Source organism: Scardinius erythrophthalmus (genome assembly GCF_964197995.2).
Source record: "Scardinius erythrophthalmus genome assembly, chromosome: 1".
NCBI lineage: Eukaryota > Metazoa > Chordata > Actinopteri > Cypriniformes > Leuciscidae > Scardinius > Scardinius erythrophthalmus.
Genome location: NC_138221.1, coordinates 6,162,476 through 6,186,077, shown reverse-complemented (window position 1 = coordinate 6,186,077; position 23,602 = coordinate 6,162,476). Strand labels below are relative to the sequence as shown.

General features: G+C 39.7%; 1 protein-coding gene across 1 annotated transcript; it reads left to right on the top strand.

The window, feature by feature from the left end:
* The first annotated feature begins 15,307 nt into the window (after positions 1–15,307).
* Positions 15,308–17,259, top strand: LOC308688644 (extracellular superoxide dismutase [Cu-Zn]-like). Its single transcript, XM_081361848.1, has 2 exons — positions 15,308–15,428; positions 16,476–17,259. The coding sequence occupies exon 2, from the start codon at positions 16,491–16,493 to the stop codon at positions 17,142–17,144; it is 654 nt and encodes a 217-aa protein (XP_081217974.1). The 5' UTR covers positions 15,308–15,428; positions 16,476–16,490; the 3' UTR covers positions 17,145–17,259.
* Positions 17,260–23,602: the final 6,343 nt, after the last annotated feature.

Sequence of the window (23,602 nt, the reverse complement as noted above, 5' to 3'; positions counted from 1 at the left end):
GGTTCTTCACTGGACTCAGACAGAGAGTGGAGGGTACATATGACTCATAGCTTTAGCAGGTTCTTCACTGGACTCAGACAGAGAGTGTAGAATACGTACAACTCACAGCATTAGCAGGTTCTTCACTGGACTCAGACAGAGAGTGGAGGACACATATGACTCACAGCTTTAGCAGGTTCCTCACCGGACTCAGACAGAGAGTGGAGGGTACATATAACTCACAGCATTAGCAGGTTCTTCACTAGGTCACAGGAGGCTGTTTATCTGGAACTGTAGATGCAGACCAAATGATCCGAAACCGTCAAAGCACTCGTGCACACACATCAACCTTCCCAATGTGAACACTCTAAGAACAGGACACTTCAAATCAGCAAACTCACTGTGACCAAGGCAATTGAACTGTGTCCAAGCAAACATCTCCTTGAAGTTGGGCTGGGCTGGTTAGCTGCTGTGTTGAGAGAAGAAAAGCAGTACAACAGTAGGGTAGTAGAGCGGCAGAACAGTAGAGCAGTAAGGCAGACAGACTGAGGGAATCCCTCTTTGTTCCAACTGGCAGAGAAAACAGGATATATGAGCAAAGCTCACCATAGCGTACAGGTCAGGGGAGTCACAGACAGACGCACATCCCATCACATTGAACCACGAAGCAGGCACACACGCCTCTCAACCCGACAATCGGGGCCGTGTCCACGTGACAGCGGCAGCCGCAGTGATCGCGTCAGTTTCGCGTTACAAACGCGCTCGATCAAATCGTAGGCCCTTCCTGGGCGCCGGTCTCTCCCTCACCTCCGCCGCGTTCTCTCCCCGCATCTGCTGCACTCGTCTGCCCGAGCGCCCCTTCCTGGGCGCCGGTCTCTCCCTCACCTCCGCCGCGTTCTCTCCCCGCCTCTGCTGCGCCTTGAACTGTCGGCCACAATGAACATATAAAGCACTCCCGCCACACATGCGGGCCAATCGCCAGCATAGAATCTTCCTGCCGAACACCTGAAGCTGATTTATCTATTAGATCGCTAGATTGTCACTGTTTACATCCAGGCACAGGAAACAGCTATTTTGCTGGGTGTTACATTAAAAACACTCCTCGAGGGAAACCCTTTCCCTGGCGTGTGCGTTCCTCCCCCACTGAACATAGTCACCCCGTGACACTTTTACACAGAATGTTTGCTGCTTAAATCCAGATGAGTACGTTGTTAGGCTATTGACTGTATGTAGGGTGACCACCCGTCCCGCATTGCGTTGTACTGCACAGCATTTTCACCCCTTGTCCTGCACGTCGCATATTGAGTAAATGTCCCGCATTTTCATCAGTCTGTCGGTTTTTAATAATCATATTAAGAAAACGTGCATGCTTTCTTTTGCCTTTTTAAGAAAGCATTTTCTTTATTATTTTTGCGGCATAGTTTTTCACCTATATTTAACAGCGCTTCCTCAGAAGTAGGCTACAAATACAACCGCCTTCTTTTGAATCCTATCCAATGGTTGAAAGTAAAGGAGTAAACACGGTCACTAGTACGTTTTGACGGCTGTCAATCAAAATGTGGAGCGGTGATTCGTTCCATGTGTTCCCTGTCAGAAAACAAATGGATAATTCGATTTTAATTGGACTTGGTCAGAACTGTTTCAAAAATAGTTATCTGCATGATGCTGCTGCCTTTGGGCTCAGTGATGTTGAATTTAAATGACATGTCAAATTAAGACATGTAATGTTACATTGTGATATAATGGTGTTTTCTGGAAGGGACTAAAGAACAAAGCATTTTTATCAGCTGAAAGGCAGAATACAAATGTTTTTTTAATAAGTTAGATAAGCATTAAAGGTGCCATGTGTCATGTCTGGCAAAAAAAAAAAATCCAGTCATACTCCACATTCCATACCAGATAGGGGCAGTATACCTCCAGAAAGTGAATTGGTCTACTCTAGAGTAACAAACGAGAAACGGCATAGTCTCTATGCTCCACCCCTACCTACTTAGCTGCACATATACAAGTTAAAAAAGTCAAGTCAAGTCAAGTCAACTTTATTTATATAGCGCCTTTCACAATACAGATTGTATCAAAGCAGCTTCACAGTATTAAATAAAATAGTACATCAGTGTTTGTTTCTGGTGTAAAACATCCACGTTTGGTAATGCAGATCAATAGCACTGTTGAATCGATTAATCAATTTAAGTATCCCCAACTGAGCAAGCCAAAGGCAACAGTGGCAAGGAACCGAAAAACTCCATCAGGTGACCTAATGGAGAAAAAAAAAAACCTTGGGAGAACCCAGGCTCAGTCGGGGGCCAGTTCTCCTCTGGCGTTTATGAAGTAGAGACCGGATTTAACTGTAAGATTAAAATATTATATGAATGCCTGGCTGAAGAGATGCGTCTTTAATCTAGTTTTAAACTGGGAGAGCGAATCTGAGCAACGAACAGTATCAGGAAGGCTATTCCAGAGTTTTGGAGCTAAATGTGAAAATGATCTCCCTCCTTTGGTGGATCTGGATATCCTAGGTATGACCAAAAGCCTCGAATTTAGTGATCTTAAAGAGCGCGATGGATTATAGGGCGATAGAAGATCCGTTAAATAAACTGGAGCTAAGCCGTTTAGGGCTTTATAAGTCAGTAGCAATACCTTGTAATTAATACGGAACTTTATAGGTAACCAATGTAGTGATGATAAAATTGGTGTTATATGGTCAAACTTTCTTGATCTAGTAAGAACTCTAGCGGCGGCATTTTGGACTAACTGTAGCTTGTTTATTGAGGATGCAGGACAACCAGCGAATAAAGCATTACAGTAATCTAGTCTCGAGGTCATGAATGCATGAACTAACTTTTCTGCATCAGAAACTGATAGCATGTTACGTAACTTAGCAATATTTCTAAGGTGAAAAAAGGCTGTTTTTGTAACATATGAAATATGATTTTCAAAAAACAAGTTACAATCTAATATAACACCCAGGTCTTTTACTGTAGAGGATAAAGTAACAGGACACCCTACTATGTTAAAGTTGTATTGTGAGAGGTTTTGCGGGTGGTTTTTTGAACCGATAAGTATTACCTCTGTCTTATCTGGATTTAATAAAAGAAAATTGTGCGTCATCCAATCTTTTATATCTTTAACACACTCTGTCAATTTGGATAATTTAGCGTTTTCATCCGGCCGTGATGAAATATATAGTTGAGTGTCATCAGCATAACAATGGAAACTAATTCCATGTTTCCTTATAATATTTCCAAGTGGCAGCATATATATTGAGAATAATAGAGGGCCTAACACAGATCCTTGCGGCACTCCATAGTTTACTGGAGTTATGATCGATTTTTCTCCGTTTAAATAGACAAAATGGTAGCGGTCAGATAGGTATGATCTGAACCAGCTTAATGCTTGTCCTTGAACACCGGTATAGTTTTGTAGTCGATCTAAGAGTATTGTGTGATCTATAGTATCGAACGCAGCACTAAGATCAAGTAAAACTAGTATTGAGATACAGCCTTGGTCAGAAGCTAAGAGTAAATCATTTGTGATTTTAACAAGCGCAGTTTCAGTGCTATGATGCGGCCTGAACCCAGACTGAAACTTTTCATAGGTGTCATTTTCTTGCAAGAAAGAGCCCAGTTGGGCAGACACAACTTTTTCTAATATTTTGGACATAAAAGGAAGATTTGAAATGGGTCTATAATTTGCTAGGTTATTTGGGTCTAATTGTGGTTTCTTAATGAGAGGTTTTATAACTGCCAATTTAAATGTTCTTGGAACATGACCTAAAGATAAAGACGAGTTAATAATATTGAGGAGAGGCTCTTCCACTATAGGTAACACTTCTTTCAATAGTTTAGTTGGTATAGGATCTAGTAAACATGTTGTTGTTTTAAATGATAAGTTTATTTAACTCTTTTTGTTCTATAGTTGTAAAGCACTGTAATTGTTCTTGCGGGGTGATAATCGAGGCTGAATTATAAGGCGCGATTGAAGATTGAACGTTTACAATTGTGGATCTGATGTTTTCTATTTTCTCAGTGAAAAAATTCATGAAATCATTACTACTAAACTGTAACGGAATATTTTGTTCAGGTGACGCTTGTTTATTTGTTAGTCTAGCCACGGTGTTAAATAAGAACCTAGGATTGTTTTGGTTATTTTCTATTAGTTTGCGGAGGTGCTCAGCCCTGGCCGCTTTTAGGGCCTTTTTATAGCGTGACGTACTGTCTTTCCAAGCGATTCTAAAAACCTCTAAATTAGTTTGTTTCCATTTACGCTCTAAATTACGGGTTTCTCTCTTTAGAACACGAGTAGTATTGTTGTACCATGGTGCTTTAATTTTCTCTCTGACCTTTTTTAGTCTCATAGGTGCAATAATATCCAATTTTCCAGAGAGAATGGTGCTCATAGTGCTGGTTAGTTCGTCTAGTTCATCTGTTTGTTTAGGTTCAGGCAGCAGCTGAGACAGATCCGATAAGCAATTTGAAAAATTATCTATGGTGGATGGAAGGATTGTTCTGCCTAATCGATAACGCGGCGCAGCATGATATATTACCGGGGTACGTAATATGCAAGTTACCATGTAATGGTCAGTTACATCATCACTTTGCGGAATGATATCTATATCGGTTGGATCGGTTCCATGTGATATAATTAAATCGAGTGTATGATTAAAACGATGAGTTGGTCCGGTAACGTTTTGCTTAACCCCAAAGGAGTTTAATAAGTCTATAAACGCAGCCCCTAACGTATCATTTTGATTATCTACGTGTATGTTAAAATCTCCAGCAATTAATATTTTATCGACATTGACCAATAGATCTGAGAGAAAATTTGCAAATTCTTTTAGGAAATCAGCGTAAGGCCCTGGTGGTCTATATACGGTAGCCAAGGCTAAAGATAATAGGGATGTTTTTCTATCATCTAAGAGCGTAACATTTAGTACAAGTACTTCAAATGAAATAAACTTATAACCCGTTTTCTGAGTAACATTGAGAATATCTCTATAGATAGTTGCAATACCGCCGCCACGACCAATCAGACGGGGCTCGTGCTTATAGGAGTATCCTGATGGAGTAGACTCATTTAGACCGAAATAATCATTTGGTTTAAGCCAGGTTTCAGTAAGGCAAAGTACATCTAAGTTATTATCTGTGACTATTTCATTTACAATAACTGCCTTAGGTGTGAGTGATCTAATGTTTAAAAGACCTAGCTTTAGAAATTGTTTTTGTTTATTAATAGCAACATTTTCTGTTTTAATAACAATTCGATTTTTCCTAGATCCTGCAGTAGATTTATTATTTGATCGCACTAAACGAGGAATAGACACAGTTTCTATGCAATGTTCTACACTAGTATTTATATCAGTTAATTTGGTGCAGCAGAGACTATGATTTGGACTTTTGGTTACTAGTCAAAAGGTATTTAACATTTTGGAGATGTTTCTGCTCATTGCACCATGACATTAACCATTCATTTAGCGCAAATAATCTACTAAACTTGTCATGTCCTAGACGGTACGTGGGAAGCGGTCCTGACACAATGATCGTTATATCAGGCGATGTGCTGCGTACCGTATCGATCAGATTCCTGAAGTCTTTCTTCAGAACCTCCGTCTGGCGCAGCCTGATGTCGTTCACTCCCGCGTGCAATACCAAAGTTCCGACGCGCTCGTTATCGTTCAGAATCTCGGGAACGCGAGCAGCGATTTCAGAAACACGAGCACCAGGAAAGCAGTGACTGTGCACCTTATTTTTACCTGATGTAGCGTGGACGTGCCGAACAATGGAATCACCGATGATCACAGCATCGCATTCTGTTTCGCGAAGAGCGGAGAAGCGGTTTTGTGTGGATAACTCGAAAACCGGGAGGGTCGGAGAGGGTCTTGGTCTAGACCTGACTCGCGTCTTCCGCTGCGGAAATATCCAGGCTTCGTGGTGGCGTGTTGGAGCCGGAGTGAACGAGACCATGGCTGATCGCGACCTTGGCGCTCGGGACCGATGCCGAGTAACGCACGGAGTAGACGAGGTCGGAGTCAGCCGGTTAGTAACATTAATCTCTGATTTGTGAGCATCAGCGCGTGATGTTTCAAGAGCCAAACGCCGGTCTCTCAGCTCGGCCTGTCTCACTAAAAGGTCGTGGATCTGTTTCTCAACAGCTTCCAGCTCAGACTGTACCGCGTGCAGCTCAAATGTGTCCTCACCTGCACCAAAAGGTAGACTACATACATCTGATATATTCGCCATTTTAACAGATGGACAGTAAGTTAGCAACGACACTACCAGTGATGTTATCAATTAATACTAATTTCTGACAAGCGTCTTAGATATAATCCGTCTTTTAAGTGGTACGGGTGTAGAGTAGACGCACGATAGGTGAAAAATGTTTGTAAGTGAGTGTTGAGAAGACGCGTTCAGCCGTGATCCCTGGGAGTAACCTATAAGAGTATCCAGCGTTGGATCACTAACAGGCTTGAGACACGTCTGCTCAACAGTCCGCGTTGTAACTATGAGGTTTGAGCAGTAGTGCTTCTCAGTGAGGAAAAGTAGAAAATGTTTGTTGTAAGTAAGTTTAAAGAGTAAAATCAAGAATTATAAATCAAATCGATAGAGCTCCAAAGACAACAACGCGTTCAGACGCGACGCATGCGCATTCGACAACAGGAAGCCCTGTTGTCGGGGACAACATCTATTTAGAGTGTTACGTATGCTGCCCGCCTGAAGCTAATTTAGCAGCATATATCAAGTTTGATTTTCATTAGCAATACCACTTCTAGCTAAGTTATCATTAGTCACCAAAAAACATTCAGTCTCATTACACCTTGCAATGTTTTCCGTTACGTTTCGTGCGTCCAGGGTGTGTAAAGCAGAAGCAGCCTGGCCAGCGGCGGAGTATGCGCGATCCGTGAGTGCTGAAGACATTCTGCACGGCTTTGATGGGTGCGCAGGAGGACACAAATGGGCGGCGACAGCTTCTTCCAGTGGCGGGAGCTTTTTCCTCAGCGCCGTCAACAGATAGAGCATTACTAAAACTTTATACACCGCCGCCGACTTGAGCTGCAAAGAAGCTCTGGCCGCCCTGTCAAGGACGCTTGTCAAAAAGTATGGGGAAACTTGACCGCTCTGAATATAGTGAGTGAGTGCGCGCGCGCGGCCGGGGCTCGCTCTCGCTCTCTCTCTCTCTGCTAGTTCTTAGAGGCAGAAGAGAGCGTGCTCGCTTAAAATGTCATATTTTGGTATGATCGTTCACCCGCCAGTGTGGCGGATAGCCTTTTGAGATTTTATTTGTGCTTCAGAGCGCGTTTTTTTCCCTGCAGCGGGTGGTGGTAGGGGTCTCTTGCCAAGGGCTTCAGCCATCCTTCCGCTCTCTTCCCTGAACTGAAATGTAGTAGTGGGCTGTACTTTCCACACGATTGACATCAGGTTCAAGTACGCCCACAAGCCGTGCAAGTTATTCGTGTATTGCATGTTTGGCTGGTGGTTATGTTGCCCGTATACCGCCTCGGTCCGTGTACGTTTTGATAGTTTGTTTTCCAATTTGAAATGAAATAAGCAGAAACGAGAAAACGGCCCCTTTATTCGTTTTTTCGTTTTTTCAAAAAAAAAGAAAAAACAAGATTTCGGCTTGATTTTTCGTTTTTCAGTTCACAGGCAAAAAACTAATAAATGACTTCAAAATTCGTTTTCCACATGTGGGCGGCCTGACACGCCCCTTCCGCCGATTGGTCAAGCAAATCTGAGCATGTGACGTCATCAGTTGTCGCTCAAGTCAGGGTCTGTTCAACAAAATAATAGTCCTTTACTATGGCTACAGATTCTTAAACTGTAGGCTACAGGGCAGGTCCGGGCTTTCTTCTGTGCAACTTTACGCGTTTCACAAAAATCTTTACATCAGAAATATTAATTATTAGTCTGCCACCAGCCTGTTTTATTTAGCTGTGTGTGGTGAAGTTGCGCTTGACAGCGCCGAGCGGGAGAGGCTCACTGACCAATGTTCAGATCAGCAGTCAGAACTTTTCTTTTAGATGCTCCGTTTTGCCACGGGATGGTGATTGCAAATACTGTAATGCCAATCGGCTGAGGGTGGCTACCGATGATGATGGTGAAATACATTTTTACTGAAACTGTAATCATATCCGCGACCCGTGAGAATGAGACAGATGATTGACAGGACGATAGCGGAGGAAATTAAAGGTGCAAGATAACTTCTGTTAACAAAAACATAAATAAAAAAGTGTTTAATATAAGTGACTTTGTCTTTGTTTTATTGTTTTTGTTGTTTTTAATCAAATAATTGTGAACCACAAACTGAGCCTTCGTTTTAAAGGGCAATTTCCAAATATATTTATTTGTTATAATATTTTATAATACAGCATAAATAAAAACAAGCACACGTAATATGTATGCCTATAGGCTAAACACCACAGTTTTTTGGTTTTGTTTGTGTGAACTTTTATCCCCAACCATATTTCTTCATGGGCTCCACGCCAGGGGTCACGCTCAGCACCCCTACTTCCCATGGTACGAACTGTAATTAACAGTATGCTGACCCAGTTTATATGTAAAATCTTTGGTAATCTATATGTAATATCTAAAAACACTTTACAGTGTGATGGAAATAAACTTTTCTTAAAGCGTCTTGTATATCACCACAGATTTATTGACACCCTTTATCTGTGTTGTATACTGTATACTGTAATAGACAATTGTCCTGCAGAATGAGCTGAAAACGTGCTGTCAATTTCCACCAAGAAGAGTTCCAAAATGCTTTGAAAATCTTAATTGATCCTGTTTGAGTTCATGCTTAATAGTTTGCCTTACTGTTCTCTGAGTTAACACAAAGTAGTTATTAGTAAAAATGGGGGAAACTGGATCAAGTTCCTGTGGAATCAATGAATGTTCTTGATGGCATGCATTGTTTCTCGTTTTTATTGTTTGATTATACAGCCAGGACTGAACTTTCATTTGGGTTCCACCAGTAAATCTATATCCACCAGTATATATATATATATATATATATATATATATATATATATATATATATATATATATATATATATATATATATATATATATATATATATATATATATATATAAAAAATGTCATGGTATAATTAATCTGCTTATTGTGAGCCTAAATGAGTAAATTGTCAAGTCAAGTCAAGTCAAGTGTATTTGTATAGCGCTTTTCACAATACAGATTGTATCAAAGCAGCTTCACAGTTAACAAGGTTTGTTTCTAATGGAATTCATTGATTGATAAAATTAAAATTAAATATCCCCAAAATATCCCCAACTGAGCAAGCCAAAGGCAACAGTGGCAAGGAACCGAAAAACTGGTGACAGGTGACCTGATGGAGAAAAAAAAACCTTGGGAGAACCCAGGCTCAGTCGGGGGCCAGTTCTCCTCTGGCGTTTATGAACTAGAGGTCGGATTTAACTGTAAGATTAAAAGTATTATATTGTAAGCTCCAATCACCGGCCCAAAGACGGTGTCCAGTGTCTTGGTTCGAAGGGAATTCAGCGTGTATGACGTTTCGGGCGCTTCTGGAAAAATCACTTTAATTTATTAAACTGTTGGTTTCCAATTTTAATTCTGACTCCATGAATAATTTAATCTGACTCCAAATTTTAAGTGACTCTTTGTTTATTCCAATTGTCTATCTTAACAGCTGATCTGCAGATTAGTTGTGACTTAATTTAGACCAAGAATTATTCTGGGCATCCCATACTTTCAATATTCGTTCATTACGGACCTAGTGTCACTTTGAGACGTCACGTCGCGACTGCGCGCTCACGATCACAAACCAGCCAGTCCTGAAATAGTCAGAGGGTGCAGTACAAATATTTTACCCTATGCGGCCGCACACTACAGACCCATAGGTGTAATTTTTATAATATTTGCAGCATACAACATGCTAAGGCAGGGAATAGTCAGAAATCAGAAGGTTTTCTAAGATGTGCCCCATGGTCCATTCAAAGTGCCTTCAGTTTGATCTATTCTGGACAAGGATTTGCGGAAACACCAGACTACACATTAATCTACTGGAAATAATGATTTCAAAAGAATGCAGAATAAATCAAGGTTAACATTTATTTTTGCCAGGCAGAATTAAACATCCAATAAAAAGAATTAAAAAGAATACATAATACACAACTGATCAGCATATAATAGAGACAACATTCAAAATGCAATATCAAAAATAGTGTCAAAGAGTCAGCATACCTGGCAATAGAGACACACAGCAACAGTGTGGGAAGTTCTGTTTACAGATGCTTCCTTGAGTGGTTTGCCAATTCCCTTTAAATACCCAAGTGGAACAAAAGAACAATAAACATTTAGCACCCAAATATCTATTCAGCTTTTGCTGGACCCTTTCTCGTGCCCAAATGGTCACGCCCGAGTTTGGGGGATAAACACAAATGGTTATCTATTATCTTTATTGGGGCATCTTCCCACATCAGAAGAACAGGCATTGTTTTCTTTGTTCTGACTGTTCTGCTGCTGCGGGAATGAAACTTCTTTACCATTCGCACCAGAAGTATTTATTTTGACCTCTCATAAAACAACTGGAGACAGTAGGTGTGTGTGTGTTTTGCATGACTGAATGTGACCTGGAGGGGAGAAGATAGTGTAAGGAGCCAGGAACCCAGCATGGGGGGAAGAGACGAGATTGGAGAAGTTGTGTTGTGCTCTCTGTCCCATAGATCTCTTCTTAAGATTAGTGAGTTTTATTGTTTTATTGCAGGTTAGGATTCTTGAATTCAGTCTTAGTAAATGTCCATCCTTACAATATGAATGCCTGGCTGAAGAGATGCAACTTTAATCTAGTTTTAAACTGGGAGAGCGAGTCTGAGCAACGAACAGTATCAGGAAGGCTATTCCAGAGTTTTGGAGCTAAATGTGAAAATGCTCTCCCTCCTTTGGTGGCTCTGGATATCCTAGGTATGACCAAAAGCCTTCAATTTAGTGATCTTAAAGAGCGCGATGGATTGTAGGGCGATAGAAGATCCGTTAAATAGACTGGAGCTAAGCCGTTTAGGGCTTTATAAGTCAGTAGCAATACAATACGGGACTTTATAGGTATATGTAGTGATATTAAAATCTGTGTTATATGATCATATTTTCTTGATCTAGCAAGAACTCTAGCGGCTGCATTTTGGACTAACTGTAGCTTGTTTATTGAGGATGCAGGACAACCAGCTAATAAACCATTACAGTAATCTAGTCTCGAGGTCATGAACGCATGAACTAACTTTTCTGCATCAGAAACTGAGTGATCTGATGGGGATAAAATTGGTATTTAATCATTATCAGGCTGACTTGCCACCAACTACTGGTGCTTTTTTATATTTTGAAAGTAGTGTTTCATGTTGTCACTTCACATTTAATAATAGCCTCTTAGAATGAAATCGCTATGCAAATTCACAGTGCCTCCTTTGAGTTGCATTAGACAGTGTGTAATGTAAATCTAAATGCAGGTTCTGTGTAATGTGTGTAATGTAGTGTAATGTAATGTAAATCTAAAGATGCTGCTTCTGTGCCACCTATACTGCAAAGCTGGGTGTTTGTTCATACAGAGTTAATCAGACAGCCTAAAGCCTCTTACGTTGTTAATTTAAATTTCAAAAAACAATTCGACATTTGCTTGCAATGTTTTTCTTACAAAAAACCTCATCATTCTGCAGGACAATTGTCTATTACAGTATACAACACAGATAGAAGGGTGTCAATAAATCTGTGGTGATATACTGTACAAGACACTTTTAAGAAAAGTTTATTTCCATCACACTGTAAAGTGTTTTTAGATATTACACATAGATTACATATAGCCTACCAAAGATTTTACATATAAACTGGGTCAGCATACTGTTAATTATAGGCTACAGATAGTACCATGGGGTGCTGAGCGTGACCCCTGGCGTGGAGCCCATGAAGAAATATGGTTGGGGACAGGGCCGTGCACAGACTTTTTGAGGGGCATGTGCTGAAACTAAAACAAGGGCACACCCCTCCCATTTTCAATAACACAAAATAATAGTCTCAAAAGCTTTAGATTTATTCACGATTAATAACAATCATCATAATAATAATATAGATAAACATGGTTTTAAGGGCTTCTTTAAACCTAACAGCAACCTTCAGTGGGCCAGGGATGTTGGTCTCTTGAAGGTCTGAAAATGAAAAGCAATGAAAAAAAAAAAAATAGTGTGAAAAGTACAGTTGCAGTGAAAAGCATTTCTGAAGGATCACGTAACACTGAAGAGTACTGAACTGGAGTAATGATGCTGAAAATGCAGCTTTGATCACAGAAATAAATTACATTTTAAAATATATTCAAATAGAAAACAGTTATTTTAAATTGTAAAAATATTTCACAATATTACTGTTTTTGCTGTATTTTGGATCAAATAAATGAAGCCTTGGAATGAATTAAATCATGAATTACATTCTGCATGATAAAATATGAAGATTTCAGTGATCTTCTGTAAAAAAAAATGTAAGTCACTACTACAATATTACTGTAGTAAAACCATGCGAGGACGAGCGGAGAGTATAGAATACTATAGATTAAAAAATTAGCTAGATAATACGTGCAATATTAACAGCCTTGAATTAACCATAACATGATTAGTCTAAATGTTAATAAATTAGGTGTATATCAGCAATCATAAATCAAAGAAGAAATGTCTTACTTCTTAGAAATATATGTTACCTAGGTGACGAGGATCACTCGTCGCTTTGTGTAAGTTCCAGTACGAAACAGCGCGGGGGCGCACCTGTTATTTTTCCGATGGTAAAAACAAATTATATGTTGTTGTATTACTTATCAGTATCTAGTTTTTTACAAGCGAATGTGTGAAAATGTGCATTTTTTGTCCGTCATTAAAACGGCGCCGGCGGCATCACATTACATTTTCATCAACAGGTTATAACCAACTAGTTTGTTGTACCTATATGGGCGCTCAGTTTTTCCTTCTGTAAAATACATTTGGCCAAAATCGCATTTTATAAAAGATGAAAGGCTACTGTATGCACAGGCTATTTAAGTGTCTATGTATTGGCTATGACTAGATGGCAAATGCTAGCCATACCTCTCAGTCTCAGGCGACGTCCCACATGTCTCAGTGAGTCAGACATCAAATAAATAAAATATTAGCCTTTATAGACAGTGTTTAGTAGTAGCCTATTTATTCAAACAACAAGATATTTATTTACCCTTCGCAAAACTTCGTTCAGCTGCTGTCTACTGTGCGGCTGCTGTGGAACTTCAGTTGATTCCGTGAATATAGAGGGGGCGGAGTTATCAGCATACTGACAGCTTGAGGATTGAATACGATTTACACAAGTTCATTTTAAGAACTTTCATTGGCTAAATATTTGTAAAACAGACAGACGGACGTAAATGGTAACCAATAGCATTGATAAAAAAAAAAAAACACCACCCAAAAAAGGGCACTTCGGAGTGTCAGGGCAAAAAGGGCATGTGCTCTGCACAGGTTGAGCCCTACCTGTGCACGTGCCTGGTTGGGGATAAAAGTTCACAAACAAAACCAAAAAACTGTGGTGTTTAGCCTATAGGCATATACATATTACATGTGCTTGTTTTTATTTATGCTGTATTATAAAATACCCATATTATAACAAATAAATAAAATATATTTGGAAATTGCCCTTTAAAACGAAGGCTCAGTTTGTGGTTCACAATTATTTGACTAAAAACAACAAGAACAACAAAACAAAGACAAAGTCACTTATATTAAAACAGTTTTTTATTTATGTTTTTGTTAACAGAAGTTATCTTGCGCCTTTAATTTCCTCCGCTATCGTCCTGTCAATCATCTGTCTCATTCTCACGGGTCGCGGATATGATTACAGTTTCAGTAAAAATGTATTTCACCATCATCATCGGTAGCCACCCTCAGCCGATTGGCATTACAGTATTTGCAATCACCATCCCGTGGCAAAACGGAGCGTCTAAAAGAAAAGTTCTGACTGCTGATCTGAACATTGGTCAGTGAGCCTCTCCCGCTCGGCGCTGTCAAGCGCAACTTCACCACACACAGCTAAATAAAACAGGCTGGTGGCAGACTAATTATTAATATTTCTGATGTAAAGATTTCTGTGAAACGCGTAAAGTTGCACAGAAGAAAGCCCGGACCTGCCCTGTAGCCTACAGTTTAAGAATCTGTAGCCATAGTAAAGGACTATTATTTTGTTGAACAGACCCTGACCTGAGCGACAACTGATGACGTCACATGCTCATATTTGCTTGACCAATCGGCGGAAGGGGGCGTGTCAGGCCGCCCACATGTGGAAAACGAATTTTGAAGTCATTTATTCGTTTTTTGCATGGGAACTAAAAAACGAAAAATCAAGCCGAAATCTCGTTTTTTCGTTTTTTTTTTGAAAAAACGAAAAAACGAATAAAGGGGCCGTTTTCTCGTTTCTGCTTATTTCATTTCAAATTGGAAAACAAACTATCAAAACGTACACGGACCCGCCTCCCATGGCCGAAACTGGTATTACGACACCTGTCGGGCCGTGGCTATTAATGCTAATGCTAATTAAGGTAGATATCTCTGCAGCACTATAACTGGACATTTTTTTAATGACATCATCGCCCTTATTTCTTCTCATTCTTTTAATGCGTGTAGCTCATTTTTGGGATATTTTTACCTCAATTTTTACACATGGCACCTTTAAATAACAGTTTCAGGTTATGCTTTAGTGTTGGTAACATGTCCAACATTGTCCCACACAAACGTATAATCGTCCCACATTTGGTTTGTTTGATGGTGGTCACCCTACTGTATAGGGTAAATTTAGTATAGGGTGAACTTTTTGAATCTTGCTCCTGACAAATAACCCAAATTACAAAAAAAGACTAAAACTAATAAAAACTAAACTAAAACTAAGCATTTTCAAAAAATAAAAAATAAACTAGCAAACCCACTTTAAAAACTAATTAAAACTAAACTGAATTTGAAAACAAAAAGTCAAAACGAAATAAAAATAAAAACTAATGAAAAATGCAAAACTATAATAACCCTGACATAGACGGATGTAGTGCTAACTGTGTTAAGAGTTTTGGAAAATTGTTAAAAGTATTGAAAAATCTGTCATAGCAATCGTAAAAAAAAAACTATAGCAGTACTTCTTTTAATAAACACAAAACACTGGAGAACACATTGTGCAATGCAAGACAAAGAACTGAATAAATTGAGTGCTATATATAAACAGGCAAACAAAGGGAGCTAAATGAAACACAGGTGAACTTAATTAGTGACTAACAGACTATCATGGTTAACTTGTAGCTCAACATGAGTTCCTATAAGAGCAACCAAAAGGAACATTCTCTCAACCCCAGGTCAGGACTGCACACGGATTAAGTGTTGTAGTATTTTTGTGACTGCAATATTCAGGCTCCACACGGATTGAGGACAACTTTTCAGCTGTACGGTAGTGCACCTTTGCTGTTTTAGGCTGGTTTTGTTTTTGTTTTCTCCATTCCATTTTCTCCATCAACTGACTTGATTTAGTACAACTAAAAAAAGTTTAAGCAAAAGTATAGATATTGTCTTTTATTTTACCTGTCCTTGTGAAAAATATCAGACATCAACTTTATATTTAATATTGAATAACATGTAGGCTACAACAGATCAAATTAAGTGTACTTTAAAGCTCAACAAAAAGATTTTCAAAACATAGGCCTAATGTACTTTAAAGAAACTCTTAGTTTGGCATTATTTTCTTTTTTTTTAAGTGTACATGTACTTAATTTAATGTCACTCCTGCCAGCAGAAGCCCTATCATGGCCACCAGAGGGCACTTCTCCCTAGACCTTTTCAATTTCCATGAACCTTTGCCTGGACTCATTTTAGTGTGATTACATCCACCTGTATGTCATTGGTTTGTATCATAGGAACTTTGGCTGGCAGGTGTGACGCTTCTGAAAGTGTACGTGTGTACACTTAAGTGGCTTTTTATAATTCATCAGTGCTATTATCTGCTTATTATTATTATTATTATTATTATTATTATTATTATTATAATAATAATAAAAATAATAAAAATAATAAAAATAATAATAATAAATAATAATAAATAATAATAAAAAATAATAATAATAATTATTTATTATTATTATTGTACTTTCAAGATACTACAGGTACACATCCAATACCAATAAGCGCATTTTTTTTATTTTATTATTTTCACAAGGGTACATAGCAATTAAAAAATTATAGTTTTCTAGACAGCAACATGGTGTTGGCCCACATCTGGTACACCTGGATTACACACGGCCCAGATGTGGGCCAGATCTGGTTGCTGTCTGGGTTCTTGTATGGTTTTCCGTTGCAAACTAATCTGGTTGTGCTATTTTTACATAATGCAACTTCCATTCTCAAAGCTCCCTGCAACAAAGCTTTGACCTTTTATCAAAAATATTCCGTTCTTAAACCAAATGGCATGATTTCACTGAATCCACTTTTCATTTTAGGCTTTAAAGATCAACATGGAGAAAATCATCCTAATATTCCCTCTGATATTGCTGGTGCTGCATATACAAGGAGGAGAGTTCCACAAGGAGGAGTGTTTGCCTGCCGAAGCTCCACAGCCGGAAGTCGTGGAGTTCGACAACACCATCTATGCCACTTGTGAAGTAACTCCCAGCCCCAATTTGCCACGTAACCAGCCAAAAATCTTTGGGCAAATCCTCTTCAAGCAGGTCTTCCCCAATGGAGATTTAGAAGTGAAAATCAACCTCCGTGGTTTGCCTGCCATCGATCGTCAAGAGCGTGCCATGCACATCCATCAGTATGGAGACCTCAGTCAAGGCAGCATCACTGTTGGTCCTCATTATAATCCAAACGGCGTTGACCACCCTCATCATCCTGGAGACCTGGGCAACTTTGCTTCCGAGAAAGGAGTTATAAGGCAGTTCCTGACGCTTCCAGACGCCAAGCTCTTTGGGCCTTATTCCATTCTGGGACGTGCGGTGGCGGTTCATGAGAAGGAGGATGATCTGGGAATGGGTTCAGATGAGGAGAGTAAACTCAGTGGGAATGCTGGACCGATAATTGCTCTCGGTGTGATTGGTATTACTACTCCAAGTCTGTGGCAGAAGACTGAAGTGCCCCCCAAGAAACCATGTGGAGGAAGGCACTGAGAGTCAAAGATGAGGGAGTCGGATATGGTGGAAGGGCAGATTCAAATGGGATAATCATGATTTTCCTTGTGTATTCTTTGTATGTGTCCTACATTAAAGTATATTTCAGAACCTGAACATTCCCATGTTTTTTTTCTTGGTCTTTTCAGAGACTTTTTGGCCAAAGCTTCCAATAGTAAATGCACTCTTAAAAAATAAATGTAGGGTGAATGCAGGCAAAGTGGGCCGTTTAGTTTGATTTACTGTGCTCAATGGGTTAACACTTTCAGAGCATGACAATGGCCTTTAATTAAAGATACACTATTTCTTTAAATGATACAATGGTTTAGGTTGATGCAATATGACACTGGAGGGTGTGGCTAGATCTCAAGGGAGGACACCTTTATTGTTCAAGGTAGACATAACCTCTGACATAAGATTTTATTTTTGAAATTATAAGGTTTCTCGCTAAATGTCAACAAATGGGTATATTATTCTGACAGTTTGTTACTACAGTTAACAGGGAATCAAAATGCAAAAAAAATCTTGGTTTTCTTGTAAGGTGTTTAAAGCTAGAATATGTATGATTTTTGTAATAAAATAACCAAAAATCACTTGCAAAGTGTGACATATTTCCTGCAGTTGTGCACTTCCAGTATCCCAAAAGTTCCCAAAGATTTTGATTTCAGAGAAATTCCAATTTTAAATCAAAGCTGCAAGCAGCATTTATCGGGATTTAAGGCCTTTAAGCACAAATGCAGAAAGACTAAGTTTTATTTGGCAACCATTTAACCACTGACGTCATACATGGAAAAAAACATTTCCAGCCAATTTAACATAGGAAATATATGGTTTTCAAAGCTTTTTTAACAGTTATAGTGCCACCTATTGTCCGATCTCCATAAAATTGTGCATGCTTGTTTACAATGTTATTTCACATATGCTCACCAATTTTCATTAAGTTCTGAGTTTTTGTTTAGGATTTACAGGCTTTCGAGTGAATTTTGCCATGCCCATTTTCTAAATGGCCGTGTTATAGCCGTCCAAATGCAAAAGTTTTAGCACTTCGTGCTTTAACCCCTAATAATGACTCCTCCATGTTCACTTGTTGCCTGTCAATGACATAATATCCGCGTTATCCCTGGTTTCTGCTCGTACTGCCATAGTAACCATGGCGACAACTGCGTTACGTCTAGCGGCACGCTCATGGAGTTGTTTAATTCCAACATTATGGACCATGGCAAGCAGACTTTGGGACAAAAGGAGAACTAAAACGAGGATCAATATCGGCGTGGTGTTTTCAAGATGCCGCAAACTTTGACTTGACAGAGACGTCTTGCATGTACTTTATTAGACAGTTGAGCAAATGTTCAAAACCCGCATGGTGTTATCTGTTCTGACAGACATTGTTAAAGCACACTTTTGTCACAGGCAGGGGGGGGGCGGGCGCTATCCGCCCCTCCCTAAATTGCATACCACCCTGAGGAGCAAGACCGTATTCCCACAAAGTCAGAACAGGACACAGAATAGCTTCAAACGTTTTTATATTTATTAACTGATTAAAAGAGTCTTTGAAGAGAGCAATTACTCCCAGGAGGAATCGACCAGCAGTTCCTCGTTCTCTACTCGGACACAGCTTTGGCAGGTTCTTCAAGCTTTAGCGGATTCTTCACTGGACTCAGACAGAGAGTAGAGGATACGTATAACTCACAGCATTAGCAGGTTCTTCACTGGACTCAGACAGAGAGTGGAGGGTACATATGACTCATAGCTTTAGCAGGTTCTTCACTGGACTCAGACAGAGAGTGTAGAATACGTATAACTCACAGCATTAGCAGGTTCTTCACTGGACTCAGACAGAGAGTGGAGGACACATATGACTCACAGCTTTAGCAGGTTCCTCACCGGACTCAGACAGAGAGTGGAGGGTACATATAACTCACAGCATTAGCAGGTTCTTCACTAGGTCACAGGAGGCTGTTTATCTGGAACTGTAGATGCAGACCAAATGATCCGAAACCGTCAAAGCACTCGTGCACACACATCAACCTTCCCAATGTGAACACTCTAAGAACAGGACACTTCAAATCAGCAAACTCACTGTGACCAAGGCAATTGAACTGTGTCCAAGCAAACATCTCCTTGAAGTTGGGCTGGGCTGGTTAGCTGCTGTGTTGAGAGAAGAAAAGCAGTACAACAGTAGGGTAGTAGAGCGGCAGAACAGTAGAGCAGTAAGGCAGACAGACTGAGGGAATCCCTCTTTGTTCCAACTGGCAGAGAAAACAGGATATATGAGCAAAGCTCACCATAGCGTACAGGTCAGGGGAGTCACAGACAGACGCACATCCCATCACATTGAACCACGAAGCAGGCACACACGCCTCTCAACCCGACAATCGGGGCCGTGTCCACGTGACGGCGGCAGCCGCAGTGATCGCGTCAGTTTCGCGTTACAAACGCGCTCGATCAAATCGTCGGCCCTTCCTGGGCGCCGGTCTCTCCCTCACCTCCGCCGCGTTCTCTCCCCGCATCTGCTGCACTCGTCTGCCCGAGCGCCCCTTCCTGGGCGCCGGTCTCTCCCTCACCTCCGCCGCGTTCTCTCCCCGCCTCTGCTGCGCCTTGAACTGTCGGCCACAATGAACATATAAAGCACTCCCGCCACACATGCGGGCCAATCGCCAGCATAGAATCTTCCTGCCGAACACCTGAAGCTGATTTATCTATTAGATCGCTAGATTGTCACTGTTTACATCCAGGCACAGGAAACAGCTATTTTGCTGGGTGTTACATTAAAAACACTCCTCGAGGGAAACCCTTTCCCTGGCGTGTGCGTTCCTCCCCCACTGAACATAGTCACCCCGTGACACTTTTACACAGAATGTTTGCTGCTTAAATCCAGATGAGTACGTTGTTAGGCTATTGACTGTATGTAGGGTGACCACCCGTCCCGCATTGCGTTGTACTGCACAGCATTTTCACCCCTTGTCCTGCACGTCGCATATTGAGTAAATGTCCCGCATTTTCATCAGTCTGTCGGTTTTTAATAATCATATTAAGAAAACGTGCATGCTTTCTTTTGCCTTTTTAAGAAAGCATTTTCTTTATTATTTTTGCGGCATAGTTTTTCACCTATATTTAACAGCGCTTCCTCAGAAGTAGGCTACAAATACAACCGCCTTCTTTTGAATCCTATCCAATGGTTGAAAGTAAAGGAGTAAACACGGTCACTAGTACGTTTTGACGGCTGTCAATCAAAATGTGGAGCGGTGATTCGTTCCATGTGTTCCCTGTCAGAAAACAAATGGATAATTCGATTTTAATTGGACTTGGTCAGAACTGTTTCAAAAATAGTTATCTGCATGATGCTGCTGCCTTTGGGCTCAGTGATGTTGAATTTAAATGACATGTCAAATTAAGACATGTAATGTTACATTGTGATATAATGGTGTTTTCTGGAAGGGACTAAAGAACAAAGCATTTTTATCAGCTGAAAGGCAGAATACAAATGTTTTTTTTATTAAGTTAGATAAGCATTAAAGGTGCCATGTGTCATGTCTGGCAAAAAAAAAAATCCAGTCATACTCCACATTCCATACCAGATGGGGGCAGTATACCTCCAGAAAGTGAATTGGTCTACTCTAGAGTAACAAACGAGAAACGGCATAGTCTCTATGCTCCACCCCTACCTACTTAGCTGCACATATACAAGTTAAAAAAGTCAAGTCAAGTCAAGTCAACTTTATTTATATAGCGCCTTTCACAATACAGATTGTATCAAAGCAGCTTCACAGTATTAAATAAAATAGTACATCAGTGTTTGTTTCTGGTGTAAAACATCCACGTTTGGTAATGCAGATCAATAGCACTGTTGAATCGATTAATCAATTTAAGTATCCCCAACTGAGCAAGCCAAAGGCAACAGTGGCAAGGAACCGAAAAACTCCATCAGGTGACCTAATGGAGAAAAAAAAAACCTTGGGAGAACCCAGGCTCAGTCGGGGGCCAGTTCTCCTCTGGCGTTTATGAAGTAGAGACCGGATTTAACTGTAAGATTAAAATATTATATGAATGCCTGGCTGAAGAGATGCGTCTTTAATCTAGTTTTAAACTGGGAGAGCGAATCTGAGCAACGAACAGTATCAGGAAGGCTATTCCAGAGTTTTGGAGCTAAATGTGAAAATGATCTCCCTCCTTTGGTGGATCTGGATATCCTAGGTATGACCAAAAGCCTCGAATTTAGTGATCTTAAAGAGCGCGATGGATTATAGGGCGATAGAAGATCCGTTAAATAAACTGGAGCTAAGCCGTTTAGGGCTTTATAAGTCAGTAGCAATACCTTGTAATTAATACGGAACTTTATAGGTAACCAATGTAGTGATGATAAAATTGGTGTTATATGGTCAAACTTTCTTGATCTAGTAAGAACTCTAGCGGCGGCATTTTGGACTAACTGTAGCTTGTTTATTGAGGATGCAGGACAACCAGCGAATAAAGCATTACAGTAATCTAGTCTCGAGGTCATGAATGCATGAACTAACTTTTCTGCATCAGAAACTGATAGCATGTTACGTAACTTAGCAATATTTCTAAGGTGAAAAAAGGCTGTTTTTGTAACATATGAAATATGATTTTCAAAAAACAAGTTACAATCTAATATAACACCCAGGTCTTTTACTGTAGAGGATAAAGTAACAGGACACCCTACTATGTTAAAGTTGTATTGTGAGAGGTTTTGCGGGTGGTTTTTTGAACCGATAAGTATTACCTCTGTCTTATCTGGATTTAATAAAAGAAAATTGTGCGTCATCCAATCTTTTATATCTTTAACACACTCTGTCAATTTGGATAATTTAGCGTTTTCATCCGGCCGTGATGAAATATATAGTTGAGTGTCATCAGCATAACAATGGAAACTAATTCCATGTTTCCTTATAATATTTCCAAGTGGCAGCATATATATTGAGAATAATAGAGGGCCTAACACAGATCCTTGCGGCACTCCATAGTTTACTGGAGTTATGATCGATTTTTCTCCGTTTAAATAGACAAAATGGTAGCGGTCAGATAGGTATGATCTGAACCAGCTTAATGCTTGTCCTTGAACACCGGTATAGTTTTGTAGTCGATCTAAGAGTATTGTGTGATCTATAGTATCGAACGCAGCACTAAGATCAAGTAAAACTAGTATTGAGATACAGCCTTGGTCAGAAGCTAAGAGTAAATCATTTGTGATTTTAACAAGCGCAGTTTCAGTGCTATGATGCGGCCTGAACCCAGACTGAAACTTTTCATAGGTGTCATTTTCTTGCAAGAAAGAGCCCAGTTGGGCAGACACAACTTTTTCTAATATTTTGGACATAAAAGGAAGATTTGAAATGGGTCTATAATTTGCTAGGTTATTTGGGTCTAATTGTGGTTTCTTAATGAGAGGTTTTATAACTGCCAATTTAAATGTTCTTGGAACATGACCTAAAGATAAAGACGAGTTAATAATATTGAGGAGAGGCTCTTCCACTATAGGTAACACTTCTTTCAATAGTTTAGTTGGTATAGGATCTAGTAAACATGTTGTTGTTTTAAATGATAAGTTTATTTAACTCTTTTTGTTCTATAGTTGTAAAGCACTGTAATTGTTCTTGCGGGGTGATAATCGAGGCTGAATTATAAGGCGCGATTGAAGATTGAACGTTTACAATTGTGGATCTGATGTTTTCTATTTTCTCAGTGAAAAAATTCATGAAATCATTACTACTAAACTGTAACGGAATATTTTGTTCAGGTGACGCTTGTTTATTTGTTAGTCTAGCCACGGTGTTAAATAAGAACCTAGGATTGTTTTGGTTATTTTCTATTAGTTTGCGGAGGTGCTCAGCCCTGGCCGCTTTTAGGGCCTTTTTATAGCGTGACGTACTGTCTTTCCAAGCGATTCTAAAAACCTCTAAATTAGTTTGTTTCCATTTACGCTCTAAATTACGGGTTTCTCTCTTTAGAACACGAGTAGTATTGTTGTACCATGGTGCTTTAATTTTCTCTCTGACCTTTTTTAGTCTCATAGGTGCAATAATATCCAATTTTCCAGAGAGAATGGTGCTCATAGTGCTGGTTAGTTCGTCTAGTTCATCTGTTTGTTTAGGTTCAGGCAGCAGCTGAGACAGATCCGATAAGCAATTTGAAAAATTATCTATGGTGGATGGAAGGATTGTTCTGCCTAATCGATAACGCGGCGCAGCATGATATATTACCGGGGTACGTAATATGCAAGTTACCATGTAATGGTCAGTTACATCATCACTTTGCGGAATGATATCTATATCGGTTGGATCGGTTCCATGTGATATAATTAAATCGAGTGTATGATTAAAACGATGAGTTGGTCCGGTAACGTTTTGCTTAACCCCAAAGGAGTTAAATAAGTCTATAAACGCAGCCCCTAACGTATCATTTTGATTATCTACGTGTATGTTAAAATCTCCAACAAT